Here is a 23,176-nt window from a genome sequence, read left to right on the forward strand (position 1 = left end):
GGGACGTGGCTGGGACCCTGCTCCCAAAAATGTAACAGGTCTACAACCCCCCTGCGACTCCGGACAACTAAACCCTTGGTAGTTCTTATAATCCAGATTTATAATCCAGAGTTATGATTCTAACCTTAACCAAGCCTTTTAAACCAATTAACAGCCCAATCTTATGCAGAATTAGAAAAACCTACTCCCAGGGTTACCAACATGGTCCCTTTGGGCACAATGGCACCCTTACATTCTTTCCCTGGTGCCATGAGACCTCTTAGTCCTCCCCTCACTACCCACTTGGTCATAAAGTAGTGAGGCTGGTTACTTTTTTCTCCCTTGAAAAGTACACAGAACTGAAGGAGGAAGTTGGAAAAGTGTTGCTCTTTCCCACTTCCTCCTTCAGCTCTATGAGCTTTTCCAGGCTCAGATCAATTCTACTGGATTTGACTTTTACTCATATTCTTTGGAAAAGTGAAGTCTGCGTGAGCACACTTTCTTTCTTTCTGCCTCACTCAAAAACCCAAATGTGTCCACACACCTAAAAGAGTTGAAATCAATGGACAAAGGGATGTAGCTCAGTGGTAGAGCTTCAGCAGGTCCCAAGTTCACTCCTCAGCATCTCCAGGTATGACTGGGAGATAATCCACTCTGGAACCCTGGAGAGCGGCTGCCCGTCAGTGTAGACAATACTGAGCTGGACTGACCAAGGATTTGAGTCTGTATGGGGTAACTTCCAATGTTCCGTCTTCAGCCCATCAGACTGTAAGGAGTTGGCCACCATTTTTTTTCACTGCATTTCAGATTTTTGTTGCCTGTGGGATGTAATTCCATACACAAACACGCATGTGATGGTTCTGCTTGTAGGGTAAATATAGTAAGTGCTGTTTATATAGAAGACATATGGTAAGTGGAGTGAAAGAGGAGGGGGGAGTACATGAGCAGTAGAATGCTGGATGATTGGCTGAGCGTTTGAGTGGCTGGGAGTATAAATGGAAGAATGACAGTTGAATCTGGGTGGATGTTGGGAGTGTGGAGAAAGAGGGAGTTGGAGTTCTGATTAATAATAAGTCAAGTATAAAAGAGGAATAGATGAAACCATACGCTTGTGAAACATTCTAAAACTAATCTTGTTATTTCTGATATTTAATAAATACTTATTTGGTTTACCAAAGGCCTGATCCTTGGCTGGGGGATATACATACCAGAAGGGAGGGCAAGGTAATTACCAAGGCTGAACAGAAACAGTATCTAATGGTGGCAGCGGTGAAGGGAGGAATAATAACAATTCAAGTATCCAGAGCAACCCAGAGTTGTATGCGTTATCTATAAAGATACAAGGGGGTTGGGAACAGCATAAGCACGCAGTCACAAAAGTAACCAGCTAGAGAGAGACTAAGGCAAAGTCTCTGGGAGTATTGGTTGTAGGGCGTGACTGGTGGTGCTGCCTAGCAGGGGGATCTAGTGAGATCTGTGCTAGAGTGGAGTGAGAAACCATATAAAGGACGGTCCGGACTGGTGGTATCCCTGGTGGTGCCTAGTGAAAGGCAGTAGCCACAAGCAGGTGGGAACCTGACAGGGAGAACCAGGGAAGGGCGTCACATGTGGTGGGAGCGGTGGGATACGAACAATAGAGAGTCCCTAAAAGTGGTGTGGCAAAAAGAAATAAATAAAGATTACTTGTGAGAGTGACTGGCAAAGAGTGTGTGGCAAGGTGTGAGTGAACTCCTAAAACATGGCTGAATATATAAAGATGAAAAGAGTGGAGAAGCTGGTGGAGAAGTGCATAACATTCAATTTAGCTCACAAGGGTAAAGGGGTAGATGAACTGCGAGTAGCACTGATAGCATTCGCATCTGTCCAACAAAAACAACCTGACAGAGAAGAGAACCCAGAAGGGTATTCAAGCAATCCCGCTTATATAGAGTGTTTAAGAGAGAAGTTGAGAAAGGAAAGTGAGGAAAAAGATAAGGACAGAGAGATTGAGATGATGAAACTGTGGATGGAGATTGGGGAAAAAGAAAAGCAGCGGGAGTTGGAAATTGAGAGAATGAGAGTGGATGCTGAAATACAGGTGGAAAAGTTAAAATTTGAAAAAGAGAAGTTTCATTCTGATGAAACAAGAAAGGACAGAAATGAAACAAAGATAAAGGTTACACCAAAAGATTTTGCAGTGTTTGAGCCTGGACAAGATCCACAAATTTACCTCAACACCTTTGAAAAGGCAGCTCAAATGTGGGGCCTACCGGAAGATAAATATATGCAATATTTATCAAATCTGATCAAAGGGGAATTGGCAGAGGTATACCAATATTTCCCCTCAGACAGGCCCATCGCATATGCCAAGTTTAAAGAGGCAGTGTACAAAAGATTCAGACTGGGACCTGACTACTTTAGGAAGTTATTTCGAAACTGTCAGATCCAAGCAGGGAGGTATTTTGTTGAACTGGGAGCAAAATTGATGGACATATTTGGAAAGTGGATGGGAAGTGCCAAAGCTCAGTCAGTGGAAGAGGTGAAAAGCCTCATGATACTGGATCAATTATACCATCAGTTACCACCAGAAATAAGGCTCCTGGTCAAAGACCGTTCCCCTACATCTGTTCAAGAGGCCACAGAGTTGGCAGATCACTTTGCCTCCAATAGAACTGGCTGGGTGGGGAAAACATCAAGAGAGTTTAAACCCAGACCATATAATGGTGGCAGAAAGGATGTGGTACCACAGCGAGTGAGTCCTCCAATAAAATCTGAAGGGCACAGGACACCCCAGAGTGGATCTGTGTACCCTAAAATGGAGGAGAAATTATGTTATAAATGTGGTAGACCGGGGCACCTACGTTTTCAATGTGAGGTTGCCAACCCCATTGGTAATCCTGCTCAGGGAAGGGCAGTGAAAACAGAACCAAGGGAGTTAGAAACGAAGAAGGTTCAGTTCTGCCAGATAAACTGGACAAATGTAAAAGACTTTGATTCGAGTCTGAGGGAAGAAGTGAGTGTGCAAGGGGCAAATTATTGGGCATTGCTTGATACTGGTGCCGCTCAGACGTTACTGAGGCCAGGTTTGATAAAATCTGAGGAAATATTACCTCAGGAAACGGTGACAATCCAAGGAGTGAGGGGTGAACCAGAAAGCATACCCATGGCCCTGATAAAATTAAAGTGAAGAGGAAAGGAGGAAATATGTAAAGTAGGTATTAATGCCCAACAACAAGAACCAGTGATACTGGGAAGAGATGTTATGGGGGCACAAGGAAATATATATGTGGTGACCAGACAACAACTTGGCAAAGCAACAGAAACCATTTTAACAGAGGCCGAAGAAAACATGGTGGAACCTGTTATCGAGCCTAAGGTCGCCATAGCAACCTCTGGCAGGCCTGCTAAAAGAGACAAACTATATCGAATGGTCTCTAGTGAAGAGGCAGAGCAGTTCAGGGAAGAGCTGGATAAGGATGCAAGTTTGAAGCAAATGAAGGACCAAGCCCTTACACAAAAGATTCCCTTTACTGACAATCTGAGGAATCAAATTGTGTGTGAGAATGGGATTTTATATAGACTGTGGATGCCTGCTGAGAGAGAGAATGAATGTGAACCAGTGAAACAATTGATGGTACCTAGCAAATACAGAGCCAGATTGCTAGAGGTAGCCCATGATGTCCCATGTGCAGGGCATCTTGGAATAAAGAAGACCAAGAAAAGATTGGCTGCACACTATTATTGGTCAAATATTTCTAAAGACGTAAAACAATATTGTTTATCTTGTGACATATGCCAAAAGGTGGAGAAAAGTGGAGTAAAGACAAAAGCACAATTGAAGCCCCTTCCTATAATAGGACAACCCTTTTATAGAGTGGGAATAGATTTGGTGGGCCCTTTTTCCAAACCCACAAGGCATGGCAAGAAATATCTATTGGTGGTGGTGGATTTTGCCACCAGATACCCAGACGCTGAAGCACTAAGATCTGTGGAAGCCCCTGTAGTGGCAGAGGCTTTATTAAAAATCTTTATGAGACTGGGTTTCCCTCATGAAGTGTTGACGGATCAAGGCAGTGTATTCATGGGAGAAGTGATGCAATGTATGTGGAAGTGTTGTGGACTAAAACATTTAAAGACCACTACTTACCATCCGGCAACCATTATCTCTACCATAGATCTGTGTAAAGGATTTTGGCAGATGGAATTAGATGAGCAATCCAGAGCCAAAACTGCCTTCAGTACACCAGATGGGTTATATGAGTTTGTGACTTTACCCATGGGACTAAGGAACTCACCAAGTTCTTTTCAGAGACTAATTAATACTGTGTTGCGAGGCATGTCAGATTTCTCAGTGGCCTATATAGATGATGTGGCCATTTTCAGCAAGTCGGTGCCTGAGCATGTCCAACACCTGACAGCAGTATTAGAGGCATTTAAGAAAGAAGGGCTAACAATAAAAGCCAAGAAATGCCAGTTTGGGTTGAATGAAGTGATCTATTTAGGACATAAGGTGGGGAGTGGGAAAATAACCCCCTTATGGAGCAAAGTTGAGGCAATACAATCGTGGCCCATCCCCTTAACTAAGAAACAAGTTAGGACATTTTTAGGTGTTGCTGGTTTTTACCGTAAATTTGTAAAAGATTTTGGGGAAATCGCAACCCCCTTGCATGAGCTAACAAGGAAAAAGTGTGCTGAGTGTGTGGTGTGGACGGATGAATGTCAAAAGGCTTTTGACCTTCTGAAGCAAGCTTTGTGCCAAGGGCCTGTATTAATAGCACCAGATTACGAGCAACCATTCATTGTGGCTACGGATGCGTCGGACCTAGCGCTGGGAGTCGTCTTGCTACAAGAGAGAGGAGGCACCAGACATCCAGTGGCGTATCTTAGTCGCAAGTTGACATCAAGGGAGAAGAATTATTCGTCGGTCCAAAAGGAGTGCCCAGCGGTCATGTGGGGACTGAGCAAGTTGCGCCCATACGTGTGGGGACGAAGATTTACAGTGATGACGGATCATCGAGCATTGTTATGGTTACAGACTATGAAAAATCATAACACTATGCTGCAGAAGTGGTCCTGGGCTCTACAAGATTACCAGGTGGACTTCAAGTTCATAAAAGGCAAGGACAATGTATTGGCCGATGGACTTTCAAGGCAGGTGGCCGGGACTGCAGTGACGTGACCCAGACGTGGGTGCAAAAAAGACATTTTCCCCAAAGAGACTTGTTTTTTATTGTTAACACGTTGTATGAATCCTAGAGCAGGAATAATACTTTGCTGTTATTTTAAGGGGGGGATGTGATGTTCCTGCTTGTAGGGTAAATATGGCAAGTGCTGTTTATATAGAAGACATATGGTAAGTGGAGTGAAAGAGGAGGGGGGAGTACATGAGCAGTAGAATGCTGGATGATTGGTTGAGCGTTTGAGTGGCTGGGAGTATAAATGGAAGAATGACAGTTGAATCTGGGTGGATGTTGGGAGTGTGGAGAAAGAGGTGTTTGCGGGTGGAGGTCAGGAGTGTGGAGAAAGGTGTTTGCGGGTGGAGGTCAGGAGTGTGGAGAAAGAGGGAGTTGGAGTTCTGATTAATAATAAGTCAAGTATAAAAGAGGAATAGATGAAACCATACGCTTGTGGAACATTCTAAAGCTAATCTTGCTATTTCTGATATTTAATAAATACTTATTTGGTTTACCAAAGGCCTGATCCTTGGCTGGGGGATATACATACCAGAAGGGAGGGCAAGGTAATTACCAAGGCTGAACAGAAACAGTATCTAATGGTGGCAGTGGTGAAGGGAGGAATAATAACAATTCAAGTATCCAGAGCAACCCAGAGTTGTATGTGTTATCTATAAAGATACAAGGGGGTTGGGAACAGCATAAGCACGCAGTCACAAAAGTAACCAGCTAGAGAGAGACTAAGGCAAAGTCTCTGGGAGTATTGGTTATAGGACGTGACTGGTGGTGCTGCCTAGCAGGGGGATCTAGTGAGATCTGTGCTAGAGTGGAGTGAGAAACCATATAAAGGACGGTCCGGACTGGTGGTATCCCTGGTGGTGCCTAGTGAAAGGCAGTAGCCACAAGCAGGTGGGAACCTGACAGGGAGAACCAGGGAAGGACGTCACAACGCACTACAGCGACAACTGCACTGTCGGAAGCAGAACTTCAGATAAACTAAATGACCCACTCCACCCCACCTCACCCCCACCCCATTCCCCCCTTCACCATTCTAGTTTCCAAACCTGCATTCTTATTATATGGATCACAGTAGCTTCAGGAAGCAGCCATTTCCTTTATACGTTGTTTGTGTGTTGTTGACACACGTTGGCCTATGCATGCTCTTATTCGGGTAGGCCCTTCTGCCTGGACAAGTCTGCAATGTCACCCTGTGTGTGTCTGCCCTTGTACAGAGGCCTCACGAGACGGACCAGTGGGAGCGTCCCCGCTCAGAGTTCCAGCTCTGGAGGAAGATGGGCGAAGGATGTTTTGGACAGGTGTGGGAAGGAACGTGGAAGAACACAGTGCCAGTGGCCGTCAAAATCATGAAGCAAGGTGTGTAGGGTGCAGAACGTGTCATCATTGGTTGTGAAATGCTTCCTTCTGGGGAAGGGCCGAAGCTCAGTCGAAGAGCATCTGCCCTGAATGCAGAAGGTCCCAGGCTCAATCCTCAGCATCTCCAGATAGAGTTGGGAGAGACTTCTGCCTGAAAGCCCGTGCAGCTCCTGCCAGTCAGTGCCAACCTAGATGAACCAAAATGACAGCTTCCTGTGTTCTTTTGCCTTGTTCCCAGCTGGTAGTTCAGTCACCTTTCGTATGACTAGAACCCAAATCTTGCCCTCCAGCTTCCTGCTGGAGGATATAGATGGGATCCTAGACTGGACCCTGGGACTTTGCTTCCTAGTGCTTTGACAAGGAAATGAATAATCCTCCACCGTTCCTGAAGCTAGAAACAGAAACTGGTGATCAGGGATTAGAACGAAGGAATGTCAGATATTATAGCTCAATGCTTACGTAATTTGCCTTACGTACAGAAGGCCCCAGGTTCAATCACCTGCATCTCCAGATGAAGGTATTATAGGTAAAAGGGATAGGAAAGACCTTAACTCAAAACGCAGAGCAGGGATTGCCAACATGGGGCCCTCTAAGTGTTGTTGGACTCCAGCTTTCAGCAGCCCTGCATATTGACCATGTCAGAGGGCATCAGGAAGGTTGACCTAGACAGTCAATGTGGATTAGAGTGGGCAAATACTTGATTCAGTGCAAGGCACACACTCAGAAATCATAGCATAGCCCAAGCACAGGCATAAGCATCTCCATGAGAGTGAATCCCCCTCCCCATTTTATCCTCACAGCAACCCTGCAAGATGAATTAGGCTGAGAGATCGTGACCCAAGGTAATTTTAGACTCTGGACTGAAATGGTCTTACAGAGGGTGGACCATTCTAGTAGAAATCAGAGTCAGCCAAGCACGACTCAAGTCAGCTCACCACATTGATATAATTAATTTGAAGGAAACATGAAGATGGAATGATATTGGGTAACTAATAGTTATAACCAGGTTGTTGAATATTTAGTTGATTGTATAAATATCATCAGTCCCCTTTTATATATGATGTACAGATTCATTGAACCATTTCCCTTGATTACAAGTCAGGATGGAAAGTATTATTTATTTATTTTATTTATTTATTAAATTTCTATACCGCCCCATAGCCGAAGCTCTCTGGGCGGTTCACAACAAGCAAGACAGCAAAATACAATTAAAACCACTTATAGAACAATTTAAACATACTAAAATACAAATATACTAGCATACTAAGATGCTAAAATAAGTTGAGATGTTAAAATGTTAAAAAGTTAAAATTCAAATTATTAAATTATTAAATTTATTAAAATGCCTGGGAGAAAAGGAATGTTTTAACCTGGCGTCGAAAAGATAATAATGTTGGAGCCAGGCGTACCTCCACAGGAAGATCGTTCCATAATTCGGGGGCCACCACTGAGAAAGCCCTTTTTCTGGTTACCATTCTCCGGGCTTCCCTCTGAGTAGGCACCCGGAGGAGGGCCTTCGATGTTGAACGAAGTGTACTGGTAGGTTCGTATCGGGAGAGACGTTCCATCAGGTATTGTGGTCCCAGGCCGTGTAAGGCTTTATAGGTTAAAACCAGCACCTTGAATCGGGCCCGGAAACATATAGGCAGCCAGTGCAAGTGGGCCAGAATCGGTGTTATATGTTCGGACCTCCTGGCCCGTTAACAATCTGGCCACTGCATTTTGCATGAGCTGCAGTTTCCGAACTGTCTTCAAAGGCAGCCCCACATAGAGCGCATTACAGTAATCTAATTTAGAGGTTACCAGAGCATGAACAACTAAAGCGATATTGTCTCTATCCAGATAGGGACGTAGCTGGGCCACCAACCGAAGTTGGTAGAAAGCGTTCCGTGCCACCGAGGCTACCTGAGCCTCAAGTGACAAGGTTGGTTCTAAAAGAACGCCCAAACTACGAACCTGCTCCTTCAGGGGGAGTGCAACCCCATCCAGGACAGGATGAACCAGTGCAAACAGGAACTGACCAGGAATAGCAAAGAGTCTCTTGTGCACTGTAGATGTTTGTGGGGCTGCTTACTGAGATCTTTTGCGGGTGGCATAGGAAGTATTGGTGAGCACGCTGGTGTCCACCAGGGATGGCATCTTTTGGCCAATGCCAATTCAAAAGCATTCCCTTGACATAACACAGCCTTTCCCAACCAGTGTGCCCCCTGATGTTGTTGGACCACAACTCCCATCTTCCTGACCATTGGCAATGCTGGCTGAGGCTGATGGGAGTTGTGGTCCAACAACATCTGGAGGTACACTGGTTGGGAAAGGCTGACCTAACAGGCTGGTATTGATTTGAGTTTGTGCTTTGTTTGCAAGCTGCTACATTTACCAATCTTTTTTTCCCCATATTTGGAAAAAAATTGCTATTAATATCAATAAATTAAAGTAATTTAATTAATTAATTAGGAAAGTAAATGTAATTACGTGTGTATATGCATGCATACGATAAGACAAACTAAAGGAAATAGACAGGATGTTTATCCAACGTCTGCATGGCTTTTCAGTAGGTTTGCCAAGTTCAGGCCTGAGGACTAGTTAAACAAGAGTCCTGCAAAAGCTAGCTTTCTGGCATCCTCACCAAGGCCCCATCTGTACTACACATTTAAAGCGCCATTAGGTCATTTTAAACAGTCATACTTTCCCCCAGAGAATGCTGGGAAGTGTGTTTTGTTAAGGATGCTAAGAGTTGTTAGGAGAAGACTCCTATTTCTCTCGCAGAGTTACAATTCCCAAAGTTTCCCGGGAAGAGGGATTCTGGGGACTGTAGCTCTATGAGGGGAATAGCGGTCTCCTTCAAACATCTCTTAGCACCCTTTGCAAACTGCAGTTCCCAGGATGGGGGAAGCCATGACTATCTAAAATGATATAATTGTGCTTTTGTATAGTGCAAATGGGGCCCAAGCTGTATGAGGGAACCAGGTGGAAGAGAGGGGTCTTGGTCTTGCTGGGATGTAAAGATTGCTCTACTGAAGAAATATTATAAAACTTATGGCAGGGATGGGGAACATGTGGTCTCCCAGATGTTTTTGGACTGCAGCTCCACTCTTCTCTGATTGGCCATACTGCCTGGGGCTGATTGGAGATGGAGTCCAACACCATCTGGAGGACCACAGGTTCCCCACCCTTGGACTAGGGGATGTCCTTGAACAGCTCTTCATCCCTGCGATCTTTTCGCATTTCTTCAACAGCGGACATGAGGGATGACTTTTCCAAAGAGATCCAGAACTTGAAAAGCCTGAAGCACGCAAGGCTCATCAAGCTCCTTGCCATCTGTTCTGTGGGTGAGCCCGTCTACATTGTCACCGAGCTGATGAGAAAGGGCAACTTGCACAGCTACCTCAACAGTGAGTATTGTTCTGGCAGTAGCCCTAACCTAATGTCCTTTCGCTGTGATATCCCTGAAATGCCAGGATACCTGAAAGACCGTCTTATCCCTTATATACCCAGTCGATCACTGCGCTCTGCAGGTGAGGGCCTCCTGCAGAGACCATCTTATCAGGAGGTCTGTTCTGCACAACACCCCTTTGGAATTCCCTCCCCTTAAATATTAGACAGGCGCCATCTCTGTTATCTTTTTGATGCCTGCTGAAGACCTTTCTTTTTCAACAAGCCTTTTAAGTAGAGACCTTATCCCAGTCTGTGTCTGTGTTGGAATTGCTTTTTAAGATGTTGTTAAAGCTGTTTTTTTTTTTAAAAGATGCTTTTAAAGATGTTTTGTTTTAATATGTTTTAATGTATTTTGTTTTTAATATGTTTTATTTGCCACCCTGGGCACCTTCTGGGAGGAAGGGTGAGATATAAATTTAATAAGTAAGTACGCTATAGCTTAGGGCCTCAGATTATGAAAATGGACTGCCTTCAAGTCATTTCTGACTTATGGCGACCCTATGAATAGGGTTTCATGGTAAGCAGTATTCAGAGGGAATTTACCATTGCTTTCTTCTGAGGCTGAGAGGCAGTGACTGGCCCAAGGTCACCCAGTGAGCTTCATGGCTGTGTGGGGATTCGAAGCCTGGTCTCCCAGGTCATAGTCCAGCACCTTAACCAGTACACCACACTAGCTCTCTCAGATCATGAAGGACATCTAAAATACATAAAAATTACTACGTAGATCAGGGTTAGGCAATGTGGGCCCCCAGTTGTTGTTCGACTGCAACTCCCAGCAGCCCCCACCAGCATTACCAATAGTTAGGCAGAATAGGAGTGATGGTCCCACAACCTTTGGAGGGCACAACATTGGCTCCCCCTGAATTAGATGGTTGGTTCTTAGTTGCATCCTTGCTTATGTAGTGGGATATATGGAAATCTAAAATAATAGTATTTCTATTTTCATTGTCCTTCCTGCTAGAATAATATGTATTTTAGGTAATGTTATGGTGCCTCTCAAACTTGCCATAGTTTAGGGCCTCAGCATTTCTTAATCCGGCCCTGCCTGTGCCTATTGGTGGCTTCGCTGGGCCACACAGCACTTCCTCTATGCCACATTTTGACAAAAAAAGCCCCAACCCATTCATAGCTGGCCAGTAAGGCCCCACCCACACCACACATGCCACTCCCCAAATTATGCTTAAATGAAGCCAGTCTAATTGATCTAATTTTCCATATTTCAAGACTGGTAAATAGCCAATTTCAGTGATACAATAGATGTATCACTGAACACTAAAGTCAGGATCATTCAGACCATGGTGTGTCCAATCTGTATGGATGGATGTGAAAGTTGGACAGTGGAAAAAGCAGATAAGAGAAAAATCAGCTCATTTGAAATGCGGTGTTGGAGGAGAGCTTTGTGGATACCACGGACTGCAAAAAAGACAAATAATTGGGTGTTAGAACAAACTAAACCAGAACTGTCACTAGAAGCTAAAATGATGAAACTGAGGTTATCATACTTTGGACACATAATGAGAAGACATGATTCACTAGAAAAGACAATAATGCTGGGAAAAACAGAAGGGAGTAGAAAAAGAGGAAGGCCAAACAAGAGATGGATTGATTCCACAAAGGAAGCCACAGACCTGAATTTACAAGATCTGAACAGGGTGGTTCATAACAGATGCTCTTGAGGTCACTGATCCATAGGGTTGCCATAAGTCATAATCAACTTGAAGTCACATATAAACAACAAATAGGTAATTTAAAATTGTTACCTCAACTGATAAGTAGCTGGTCTCTTGCCAAGCTCATCCTAACTTGTAAAGTCATTTTCAAGGAATCCCCTTTTGACCAAGCAGTTCAGCTCTTTATCTTGACTTGCAGAAAAGTCACAGCCTTGCAAAGAGTTTCATTTTGACTTAACTGCAGCTCAGCCCTTTTTTCTTCTCTTAACTGGTCTCTTCTAATTTCACATTATGGGTGGACAACGCAGACGTACCATTTTTATAGCAATTTGGGGCTGCTCTGGAAGCGTCCTTACTGTGTTTGATCAAAGCCTATCAAGTGAAGTCCATACATTTTGGCTAGCCTTGGAAGCCAGCCAAAATTTGTGTTTTCTGCTGATGGTCTCCTAAGGGGTGAGGTTTAGGATCTTGTCTCTGATGTCAGACTCTGAGCTGCAGAGATGCAGGAAGCGCTTCTGAAGCTCAGTGCAACTACAGTGGTGAGTGTTCCCCTCCTCCACAGATCGGGGCTCTTCCTTGTTTAGGACACATGCAATACTGTGGAAATGTGAGGAAGATGCCAGTGTGGTATAGTGGTTAGAATGTTGGACTGGGACCTGGGAGACCAGAGTTCAAATCCCAGCTTGGCCATGAAGCTCACTGGGTGACCTTGGACTACTCACTAATTCTCAGCCTAATCTACCTCGCAAGGTGGTTGTTAGGATAAAATGGGGAGTAGGAAGAACCATGTTTGTAAGCCACCTTGAGCTCCTTGGAGGTGACCCACACACACACACTGCTCCCATCATCCCTGCAGCTAGTGAGGGCAGACTTCAGAGGCACTTTGAAGTTTATTTTATATTTAGATTAACCCAATAGAATCATTATACTGAACTGGAGGTAAGGAGTGGGGAGAGTTAAGGAGGTGCTCTGTTGTAATGTCTTCCATCCAGTAAATTAAAAAGGTTACTCTGTCATTTGCAAAAAATGAAATAAAAATAAAAAATTGGTAAAATCTTTTGAAAGAAAAGCTTTAGGGCAGGGGAAGAGAAGCGCAAAACAAACATGTGCACCATTGTAGGTCACTGTGCTACAGCAATGCATGCCACATTCCACAGCAATCAATGGGCGTGTTGCAAAATGAACACATCTTGAGATCTTATCATAGCTGACACTTAAGTCTAAGTAGAAGGATTTCCTGATTTCATTTGGCATCAAATGTCCAAACAATTAGGAATCCTGGTTGGCTGGCTCTCTGGAAAGTGTACGTGTGGATGGATGTATCAGCTTTATGTTCACGCACCAGTGGCAGCTGGTGGGTCCATGTCAGAGGGGCAGTGGAATCCGGGTTTAGTCCAGACTTCCAAGGGGCTGTCCAAGGTGCCTTCACTGAGATGGCGCCACCAGCCGCCACTCTCACACGCACACACTCACACAGCCCTTCCTTTGTCTCCTAGGCCGTGTCATCACATTTGAAAACATCCAGTGTTGGCTCCCTAAGCTTGTTGTGCAACGTTTATAACTCATGGGTTGTGTAGAGAAAATTGGTGCTTATTACAAAATCCCCCAAATCTCCTCCCTCCTGGGCAATCAGGATATTTCAATTTGTCTGTTAAGATCCAGTCAAAAGGCAACTCCCCTTTCAGCACCAAGATGACAAATCAGCTCTCCCAACCACAACAAAAGAACCCCCCCCCCATGGTATAAATATTCTTTCACCTTTTCCTCCCAGCTGAGAAATATTTGTCCCAAGAAGCCAGTCAAACAGCTTCCAAGCAGGGCATCATTTCATGAAGCACGTGCTGCAGCGAACAACTTGACCTCCTTTTCAGGTTTAGTGGCTTACTAAGGAGGGACAACTCCCAAGGAGAACAGGTCTAGGGTCACGTTGATGAGTTGATGACTGCCAAACATTAGCGTTGTCTAATAATGAGCTTCCTTATTGCACGATGATGTCATCCAGATGTTGGAAACAACACTGTATTGTTTCATTGTTGTTTTTAGTGAGGCCCAGCCTGATCCCTTCTTCCAAGAATCAACTTACACACACACACAGAGTAGGTTTCATGCATTCAGTGTAGGCATGGGATCCGGTGCTGGTTCAAAAGCTTTCCATCGATCTAACAGGCTGGTATTGACTTTGAGTTTGTTCTTTGTCTACTAGCCGATGCTGTTACCAACCCACTTTTTCGCTCGCAAAAAATATTGACATTAGTATCAATTTTAAAAAAATCGAAACTAGCCAAGGAAAATCACTACATAAAAACCCAGTCCACCACTAGAGAGAATAAGCAAATTAATTGAAAATTCTGTTATTGTTGTTGTTATGTGCCTTCAAGTCAACTACGACTTACGGTGACCCTATGAATCAGTGACCTCCGAGAGCATGTCATGAACCGCCCTGTTCAAATCTGTGTAAGTTCAGGTCTGTGGCTTCCTTTATGGAATCAATCCATCTCTGGTTTGGCCTTCCTCTTTTCCTACTCTCTTCTGTTTTTCCCAGCATTATTGTCTTTTCTAGTGAATCATGTCTTCTCATGATGTGTCCAAAGTTGGATAACCTCAGTTTCATCATTCTAGCTTCTAGTGATAGTTTGTACCAAGTCCAAATTGGGCAGAATTCTAGCACATCCCTAATCCAGTGTTAGTTCTTCTAAGAGTAGACCCATTGAAATAAGCAGGCATGGCTAACTTGGGTTCATTCATTTAAGTGGGTCTACTCTAAGTAAAAAACTTACCTGGATACAACCCAGTGTCAGATTCCTGATCGGCTGTCAGTGGCTGCTTACCCTGATAGCTCTGTTCTCCCTCCACTGTTGGAGGCAATATGCTTCTGAATACCAGTTGCTGGGAATTACAAGTGGAGATTACACCATTGCACTCCGGTTCTGTTTGCAGGCTTTCCATAGTGGGCATCTGATTGGCCACTGTGAGAACAGGATGTTGGACTAGATGGGCCTTTGGCCTGATCCAGCCGGGCTTTTTGTACTTATGCACTTGCAAAATACAAGATCTTCAGAGTAGCAAGTGGATTTTCACCTGTTTCTGTCTGCTGCTTGTCCAGCAGTGTTGCATCCTTTGCACCAGGAAGCTGAAGTATCAAGTGGTAAATGATGTCTGAACAAGTTTTGCAGATTAATGGATTTTTGTTTGTTTTTCGCAGGTTCAGCAGGGAAAGAACTCACCACGCATCACCTGCTCAGCATCTCTTGCCAAGTGGCTGATGGGATGACATACTTGGAAGAACAGCACATCGTTCACAGAGACTTAGCAGCCAGGAACATTCTGGTGGGAGACGAACTTTCTTGCAAAATTGCTGATTTTGGTCTTGCCAGGCTCCTCAAGGTTTGTTCAAGGAACCCTCGGAGACATTGTCCATCCCTGCCTGCCTATTTCACTCTTTTCCTTAAAGCCCTCTGCATGTATATACGAAGGAACCCTCAATGTACTTCTTTCAGATCTGTTCACTTAATATTAAGAAGAGCTGCTGGATCAGGCCAGAGGGGGCCCGTCTAGTCCAGCATCCTGTTTTCACAGTAGGCAACTAGATGCCTGCGGGAAGCCTGCAAGCAGGACCTGAGTGCAAGAGCACATCCCCTGCCTGCAGTTTCCAGCGACTGGTATTCAGAGGCATGCTACTCTCATGGGTGTAGTTAAGGCGTTGTCCAGGAGCCCCAAGTCCTTTCTGCCAGGCCCTAGACATTTCTTCCCTTTACTGTAAAATTGATTTTTAAAAAAATTGCTTACTAGGTGGTGGGGCACACTACAGTGTCAGTGAGACCTCAGCCACCCATCATCTTAGTTTGTCCAGAGCAGAGACACTTATTTTAGCCTTAATGTGTATATGATCAGCAGTCCCTGCTAATAGATTGTGGCTGGGGGGGTGGAAGGGCTGTTCCAAATTCAGCGTACACAGCTTGCCGTATGTCCTGACAACTGGCATTTGCTTTTTCCCTTCTGCAAGTCAGCCTAACTTTGAATCTAGAAATATAAATTAGCATATGCAAATTGTATGCAAATTTGCACCATGAGCCCATGTCCCGTGTCTTTTACGTATCTAGCAACGGCCTGCAACTCTGACCCCGGAGGCTGCATGTAGCTATCATGGCTGGCCATCGTGGATAGCCTTATCCTCCATGAATCTGTGATGTAGTGGTTAGTGTTGGACTAGGACTCAGGAGACCAGGGTTCAAATTCCCACTCAGCCATGAAGCTCACTGGGTAACCTTGGGCCAGTCACTGTCTCTCAGCCTAACCTACCTCACAGGGTTACTGTGAAGGTAAGAGGAGGAGAAGGATGTACACTCCTTGGAAGAAAGGTGGGATATAAGTGTGAGATTAATAACTACAGTTCCCAGGATTCTTTGAGGAAAGTCATGTGCTTTAAAGAAAGCCACGTGCTTTAAATGTATGGTATGAACACAGCTTTAGAGAGCTTTGGAGGGGCAATTTAAAATTATTATTGTTATTGTTATTATTAAGTGTTTCTAGCGTTTCTGTTTGCCGCCCTGGGCTCCTGCTGGGAGGAAGGGCGGGATATAAATCAAATAATAATAATAATATGCTCACACTTATATAACAATAATAATTTTAAAATCCCACTGGAAAATAGTGACATCCTGGAAGCACTGTCAGATGAAGGTGCTTTCAAGTGGCTTACTTTGATGCCTCTTGCTAATGACCTGTTTTTGGTTTCCTTCCAGGATGACGTCTACTCCACCACTAGCAATGTCATGATCCCTGTGAAATGGACGGCTCCGGAAGCAGCCATCTACCACACTTACTCAGCAAAATCAGATGTTTGGTCCTATGGGATTTTTCTCTATGAGGTCTTTACATATGGGCAATGCCCATATGAAGGTAAGGTATTATTTAAACAAGCGTATTTCAGAGGAGAGGTGGGTAGTGACTGGAAAAGGGCCTTTTCAGGGGTAGCCCCCTGCTTATGACTTACTTTCTGGGCATCTAACTGTGTTTAAGTTTTAGTAGCCACAGAAAGACTTTTTTATTTGTCTGAGCCATTTTATAAACAGATTTTATCCTCTGAGTGTTTTTATACAGGATGTTTATCTGTTATATTTACTGCTCATTGGTCTTTTATTCTGTTCTGCTTCCAGTAGTTTTGGGTTTTTTTTAATTGATGCTATAATCATATTCTTATTAAAGTTTACACTAAGTTGCCATAAAATTCTAATCAAAATTATTATTCTGGACTAGGGATGGATGAAAATTTCCAATCAGTTTGCATTTCAAGCTGAATCTATCAAATGTGCACTTACCGAAACAACATGAGAACCCACCCAGCCATCCTTCAAAATTCGCACTTATTCAAATTCTGTGACGCAGTTCGCCAACCAATCTGTGTTTACAAAAGTGCATATATTATGCATAAAAATGAATATATGAGTGAAAATAACATGCAAAAGTGTATTTATACAAGGTTTGCAGAAATGTGTACATGAGTCAAAACTGCCTACAAAAATATGTTTATCAGGAGAAATTCGCACTAAAATGCTGGAGAATTTTCATGAGGATTTTTTAAAAATAAAATGTTGCCAATTGCTGCAGAAATACAGAGAACTGAATTTAAGATTGGAAAAGCTGAAAAACTGAGAGAATCTAAATGACAGTTCCTTCCATCCCTTATAAAAGGCCTGGCCTCCCCACCCACTTGGCTCCTTTGCCTTGTCCCACTGATTTGGGTCACATCCACAACATACATTTAAAGCACTATGATAGTGCTTTAAGAGCCATGGCTTCCCCCAAAGAATCCTGGGAGCTGTAGTTTGTTAAGGGTGCTGACAGTTGTTTGGGGACCCTTAACAAACTAGAATTTCCATGATTCTGTGGGGGAAGCCGTGACTCTTAAAGTGGTATGACAGCATACGGTGTGGATGTGACCTTGGTGATCTCAGGCTGAGAGAAGGTTTGGGCTGCATGAACTTTTGTTGTTTGTAGTGCAATAGACTAACGCAGCTAAGCCTTTGGGACCTCTGTTTGGAGTTATCCAAAATCAGAGCTGTGCGGGTCTTTGAAATGGTAAAAGATATTTTGAATATGAAAAATAATCGATAAATTACTTCATTCAACATCGGCACTCAAAGGTCAGAAATTAAACTATCATACCTATGAAATGCGAGTTATCCAATTAACCAAAAGTCCACAGTTGGGTAATAACTTTATCTTCAAGACTCGTGAAAAAAGTCACAAAAATATGATAGGCGTCTGAGTTCTCCAAAACACTTCATCAGGCGAGACATTATACAAGTTAGGAGATGGCTGGATGAGGAACAATAATTAGGCTGGATGTTATAATCAGGAGGTCTGTTTTCCTCCCGTGCTGAGGGATTCTGGGATCCCTTACAGACAACCTGTTTATTGAGTGTTCATTCTGAATTGCTTGCAGGGAGTTTATATGACATTACATCAAGCAAATGCTGTCTCTGAACATTTTCCAATCACTTTTCTTATCACAAAAAGTCCAATTTTGGGGAAAGCACAGGTGTGCCAAATCAGTCTTAATTATGCAACCTGAATCCTGCTGAAAACAGGGACAGTTTGGAAGCACCTAAGATGAAGAAGGAAAAATGGCCACTGCCTCCATCGCTTTTGTAACATTGAAATCCAGTTCTATCCAACACCTGAAACCAGCGATGGAGTACCTTTTTTTCCCCTGAGGCCGAGGGCCACATTCCCTTCTGGACAACCTTCTGAGGGCCACATGCCAGTGGCAGGCAGAGTTAGAGGCGGAAGTGGGCAGAGCAACAGATGTGAACATGCAGTTTTTCCATGCTCTCCTACACCCCTTATCCTCCATCCAAGCGAGCAAGGGGCATGATCACAGAGTTCAAACACACATTTCAGCAGGGCAAAAACACTCCGGGTGCAAAGGCAGGGCCAGTGAGGGATATGGCCTAGGGAGAGTTCCAATGGGCCGAATGTGGGGGGCTACATTAGGGCCTTGTGCCTGAGGTTTCCCCGTCACTGCCAACGGTAGGTTTCTGGGCGGCCAGAGAGCAGAAGTCAAAAAAGAAACATGTCATTCTTATTTTGGAAAAAAACAGGGTTGAATTTATCTCTCTCTCTAAATGTCGCTTCCAGGGATGACCAACCAAGAAACTATCAAGCAGATCATGAGGGGCTACCGCCTTGCTCGCCCGAGCGCCTGCTCTCCTGAAGTCTACAGCATCATGCTGGAATGCTGGAAGAGTCATCCTGAAGAGAGGCCAGCTTTTCACAGCTTGCGGGAGATGCTCTTCTCTATTTACAAATGGGCCCGTCACCCATTTTCTTGAAGGGGGGGGAAACGCCATCTGCGGCGTTTAAAGTGGACAGTAAATCCTGCATCCTCCTCAACAGGATCAGCAGAACTGCTAGAGAACAGCCAGCTCAAGTCAGCCTTGGGCATGAAGACGTTGGAATATATGAAGGCCTTATTTTCGGGAGGTATTCCGTGAGATACCTTGATTCTGCCTAGGGATGAGGGCCCTTTGGTTTTGCTGGCTGCATCTGCCAGAAGATAATTCACTATAGATGCTGCACAGCCATGACGTCATTGTGAAGAGAGAAGTTTAAATATTTAAATAAGCTAAGGAATGAGATTGCTTTACTTGCTGTGTGCAGCAGTTGACTTTCATTATTCAATAAAAGTGTGCTAACAAACTGAATTTGGAGATGACGTTATCATTTGTGTGCATTCAGCACATTATATGCATGATTAATGGTCTTTGTTTCATTAGCAGTCCCATGAGACAGGTTACTGTTGTCCCCATTTTACAGACAAGGCTAGGCAAAGATAGTTGCAAAAAACATTCTGCAGGTAAATAACCTTCCACAGTCATCACCGTTGCAATAAATTCACCTTGATATAAGTATCTTACATCTAAAGTCAACATACTGACTAATTACCTCCTACAAAATAAAGTCAACATGCTGATTAAGCAAACGGCTTTGAGGCGCTTGGAGAATTTGCTTTCACTGCCAAATAAATCAGGTTAATATGTTAATTGGTCCCAAATTTGATGAAACAATGTATTTATTTACAAAATATTCCATCTAACTATTAAAAAGCACTTGCTGAGATTCTTCATGTTATATACTTCCCCCAGTTTTGCAGGTTGTAATGTGGGATATACAGCGCCTTGCAAAAGTGGGTCAGTTTCAGTTTTTTATGTTTCTTACAAACATTTCCCAACATAAAACCTATCTCACCTTATAATAATTGATTTTGAGTTTCAGTGTTTCAAAATAAAATATTATACAGAACGAAATTACAATGTACCATTTGTAATTCAGTAATATGAGAGCATTGGTCAGGGGTCTGATTACTTTTGCAAGGCACTGTATCTGATAACAATCACTTGGATATCTTTTCATCGGGCCAGGCACTAACTGGCAGGGTGGAGCTCGCGTTCTGCGCCAGTGTCAGGTTGCGGGACCCGCGACCTGACACTGCCACAGGTTATAGAGTGGGAGTTCCCAGGAAACACACACATACCCAATACAGGCAATGTGGGCTTAAATAAGCCCACCCAGACCACCTACCTGCCACATCAGTGTGTCACTGCGCATGCCCTGTGTGCTGTGCGCACACCTGCCATCACCCAATTTAGCTGCAAGAGCATCCCTAAGGGAATGATGCCCCCACCACCATCTTGGATGATGACAAGAGCGTACAGGCAGCATGTGAAGCATGCACATTGATGTGCTGATGCAGAAGGTAGGTGCCATTTAAGGGTGGGTGGGCCCGGGTGGGTGGACCCATTTAAGCCCTGAGACCCCTGGGCCCATTTAAGCCCTGCGACCCCTGTATTGGAAGGGGGATTGGGGGTGTATGATGATGCGCGCCCAGGGCAGGCTGGTGCCCAAGGGCCCAGTCATGCCTGGTGTCGGCCCTGATTACGTACCCCTTGTGCAGACCTATCTCCAATTTTGTCTTAATACATACAAGAACCATTACATAAACATGACTCAACGTTACCCTGCCCCATGGATTTTTTGAAAAATATGCATAGATTCAACACTGAAAAATTGAAGTTTTTGTGATCATAATCTTCTGGAACAGAGTTATTAAATTAATAGGATTAATATAACTAGAGAAACAAGCTGGTATTTTGTTACATTTGCATCCATTTGTTATTTGCTGGAAATATCAATATGTGTGTATGTATAGATAGAAAGGTAGATACACAAATGCAAAAAATGTTAAAAGCTATTATACTGTAGGAAGCAGCACATATAATCATAGAACTTGTTGCACCAACGTAAAGAAGAATCAGTCATCCAGCAAGGTAAGTTTTTGCCTTGTCGACCACTCTTAGCCCTGAATGTAATATGCCTGTTTTGCTATTATGACAACAACCCGGATCCTATAAAAGTAATCTGTAACAGGTGGGGCAGTGGTAAAATCAACTTTTGGTTACAAAATGTTTCGTGTAACAATTCAGAAAGGAAGGCACTGAGCTCAAGAGAAACATAAAGAGATGGAATTTCACTTTACTGCACTCCTTTTTAAACTATTACATAGATATGTGTATAAGATCGCTGAAATCCTACACACACTGAACCTGACCAAGTCCCACTGAACCCGATGGGACTTTCTTCTTGGTAAAGCTGTTTAGGGTTGCAATGTTGTAGTAATTTTTTTTATACGGGTAATTGAGTAATGATTATATTCAAAATAGTTTTGTATGTTGTTCTTGTATTTGCATCTGCATCTAAAATAACAATAATACAGGACTACAGAAAAGGGTGACATACAGTTCCTGGGGGGGGGGATGGATATGGTCTGTATTGAGGGGGTGCCTGGGAGCTCTTTCTTCGTGACCCGTGGCAGGTCGGGTTCCAGGACCGAACCCTGCCACGGATCATGGAATGGGAGCACCACCCTAGGGAGGGGACCTTCACTGGCCCCTCTGGGTCACAAGGGCGCTCGCCCAGGACCCAACCTGGCCGCCCCCTGGCACCGGCCCTGACAACAATAATTCAAGGCTACCAAAAAAAGTGACATACAGTTCCTGGGGAAAAAAGTTACTTACACCAGATAGTGAGAGCAAAGACCCAAGTGTGTACGGTAGGTACATTCTTCCTGGTGCGGAATTCAAGCGGGGTTACAGCATTCATTGGAGCAGTGCCCAAAGTTGCCACCTTCACCTACCTGGTGCCCCCTCCAGCTCTTCTGGACCCTAACTCCCATCAGGCCCGGCTAGCTCACCTGCACTGGCTGGGACGCCTGGGATTTGTAGTCCAAAACCGCTGGAGGGCACCAGGTGGGCGAAAGAGATGATTTACTGACCGCCCCACCGGTCAGTTCTGAGCTGCATGAGGAAGGCCTTCCTTTCTCTCTGCCCCCAGCCTCTCCCGGCTCAGCCTCACTGAATGACCCCCCCGCGCGCGCGCCCGCGCGCAGCTTCACATATGAGGAGAGAGGAAGAAAAGGCCTCCCTCTCCCCCTTGGGCCACGCCTGCCTCCTTTGGGCATCGACCATCCCACGAAAGCCGCCTTCTCGATCTCCTCTAGCAACCCAACCATCTACGACCCTCGGGAGAGTGTCCCGGGAGCGGCCGGAGGAGGCTGCGTCGGCACTTCCCGGAGGGAAGCGGGAGGCAACGATCTGCCTTTGGGGAACAGCATCTAAGGTGGGATTCCCCCTCCACGTGTTGCAGGAACTCCCGCGGCCTGGCCCCGATGACGTCAGAAGGGCTGGAAAGGGGCGTGGCCGAGGAGCCCGGGGAAAGCCAAGTCTTCCCCCAAACCAGACTCTGAAACTGTGCGCACTCGGGAGCCGCTGCGGTTGGTTCCCCCCCCCTGTTTCCAATCGGCGGGAAAGAGCTTACACCAGCCGGGGTCCAAGAATGCTCCTCCGCCCTCGCTTCCTCCCACCCACCCTGCGCCCCCCGCCCGCTCAGCCTCAGGACCGACGCCTACAAAGCAGCGAGCCATCGCTCCGGGGCAGGACCTCGGCTGGCGCGGTGCGCCGGCGCTTTGCTGTCTATTCGGACCCCCAGTTTGTGCGGCTTCCCCGTGCAGACAGCAGTCCCTTCCTCGCCGGATCCTGTGCCGGAGCTTAGGAGCAGCGACAAAAGAGCAGAGTGCTTCTGAGCGCGTGCAGAGCGCATTCCTGTAGCTAACGAAGAACGGTGGCAACAGCTGCAGGAACTGCTGAAAGAAGATGGAGGGGAGCAAGCAAGCAAGGGCACCCTCAGCCAGCCAGGGAAACCGGAGGCGTGCCTCCCGCGCCCCGCCACCCTGCCCTCCCTTATCTACCGCAACGAAGCAAGGGTACTCGGGGCAGTACAGCGTATCGCCGGCAGAGGGCGCGGGACCGAAACCGCTCTGGCCGGCGCGGGCGGGGCTGCTGTTTCATACGTCACCCGGCCGTGAGCGGGCGGGGCTGAGCCCTGGGAGGAGGCGGAGGGGCTTCATTTGCCTTCGGCAGAGACCATAATGCATTGCGCGGACAAAAGACGCACTTTCGCCGTGGTCTTCAGCTTCGGGGTGGTGCGACGGGTCTGGCTGTGTCCCAG

General features: G+C 45.2%; 1 protein-coding gene across 1 annotated transcript in view; it reads left to right on the plus strand.

The window, feature by feature from the left end:
• SRMS (src-related kinase lacking C-terminal regulatory tyrosine and N-terminal myristylation sites) overlaps positions 1-19,312 on the plus strand; it is a 50,087-nt gene extending 30,775 nt beyond the window's left edge. Inside the window, exons 4-8 of the mRNA XM_061631002.1 lie at positions 6,365-6,506; positions 9,743-9,898; positions 14,814-14,995; positions 16,354-16,510; positions 18,752-19,312. Of these exons, the coding sequence (XP_061486986.1) occupies positions 6,365-6,506; positions 9,743-9,898; positions 14,814-14,995; positions 16,354-16,510; positions 18,752-18,945 (831 nt within the window). The 3' untranslated portion in view covers positions 18,946-19,312. The remainder of the gene's footprint in view (positions 1-6,364; positions 6,507-9,742; positions 9,899-14,813; positions 14,996-16,353; positions 16,511-18,751) is intronic.
• The last annotated feature ends 3,864 nt before the right edge of the window (positions 19,313-23,176 follow it).

This window comes from Rhineura floridana, chromosome 6 (assembly GCF_030035675.1).
Source record: "Rhineura floridana isolate rRhiFlo1 chromosome 6, rRhiFlo1.hap2, whole genome shotgun sequence".
Taxonomy (NCBI): domain Eukaryota; kingdom Metazoa; phylum Chordata; class Lepidosauria; order Squamata; family Rhineuridae; genus Rhineura; species Rhineura floridana.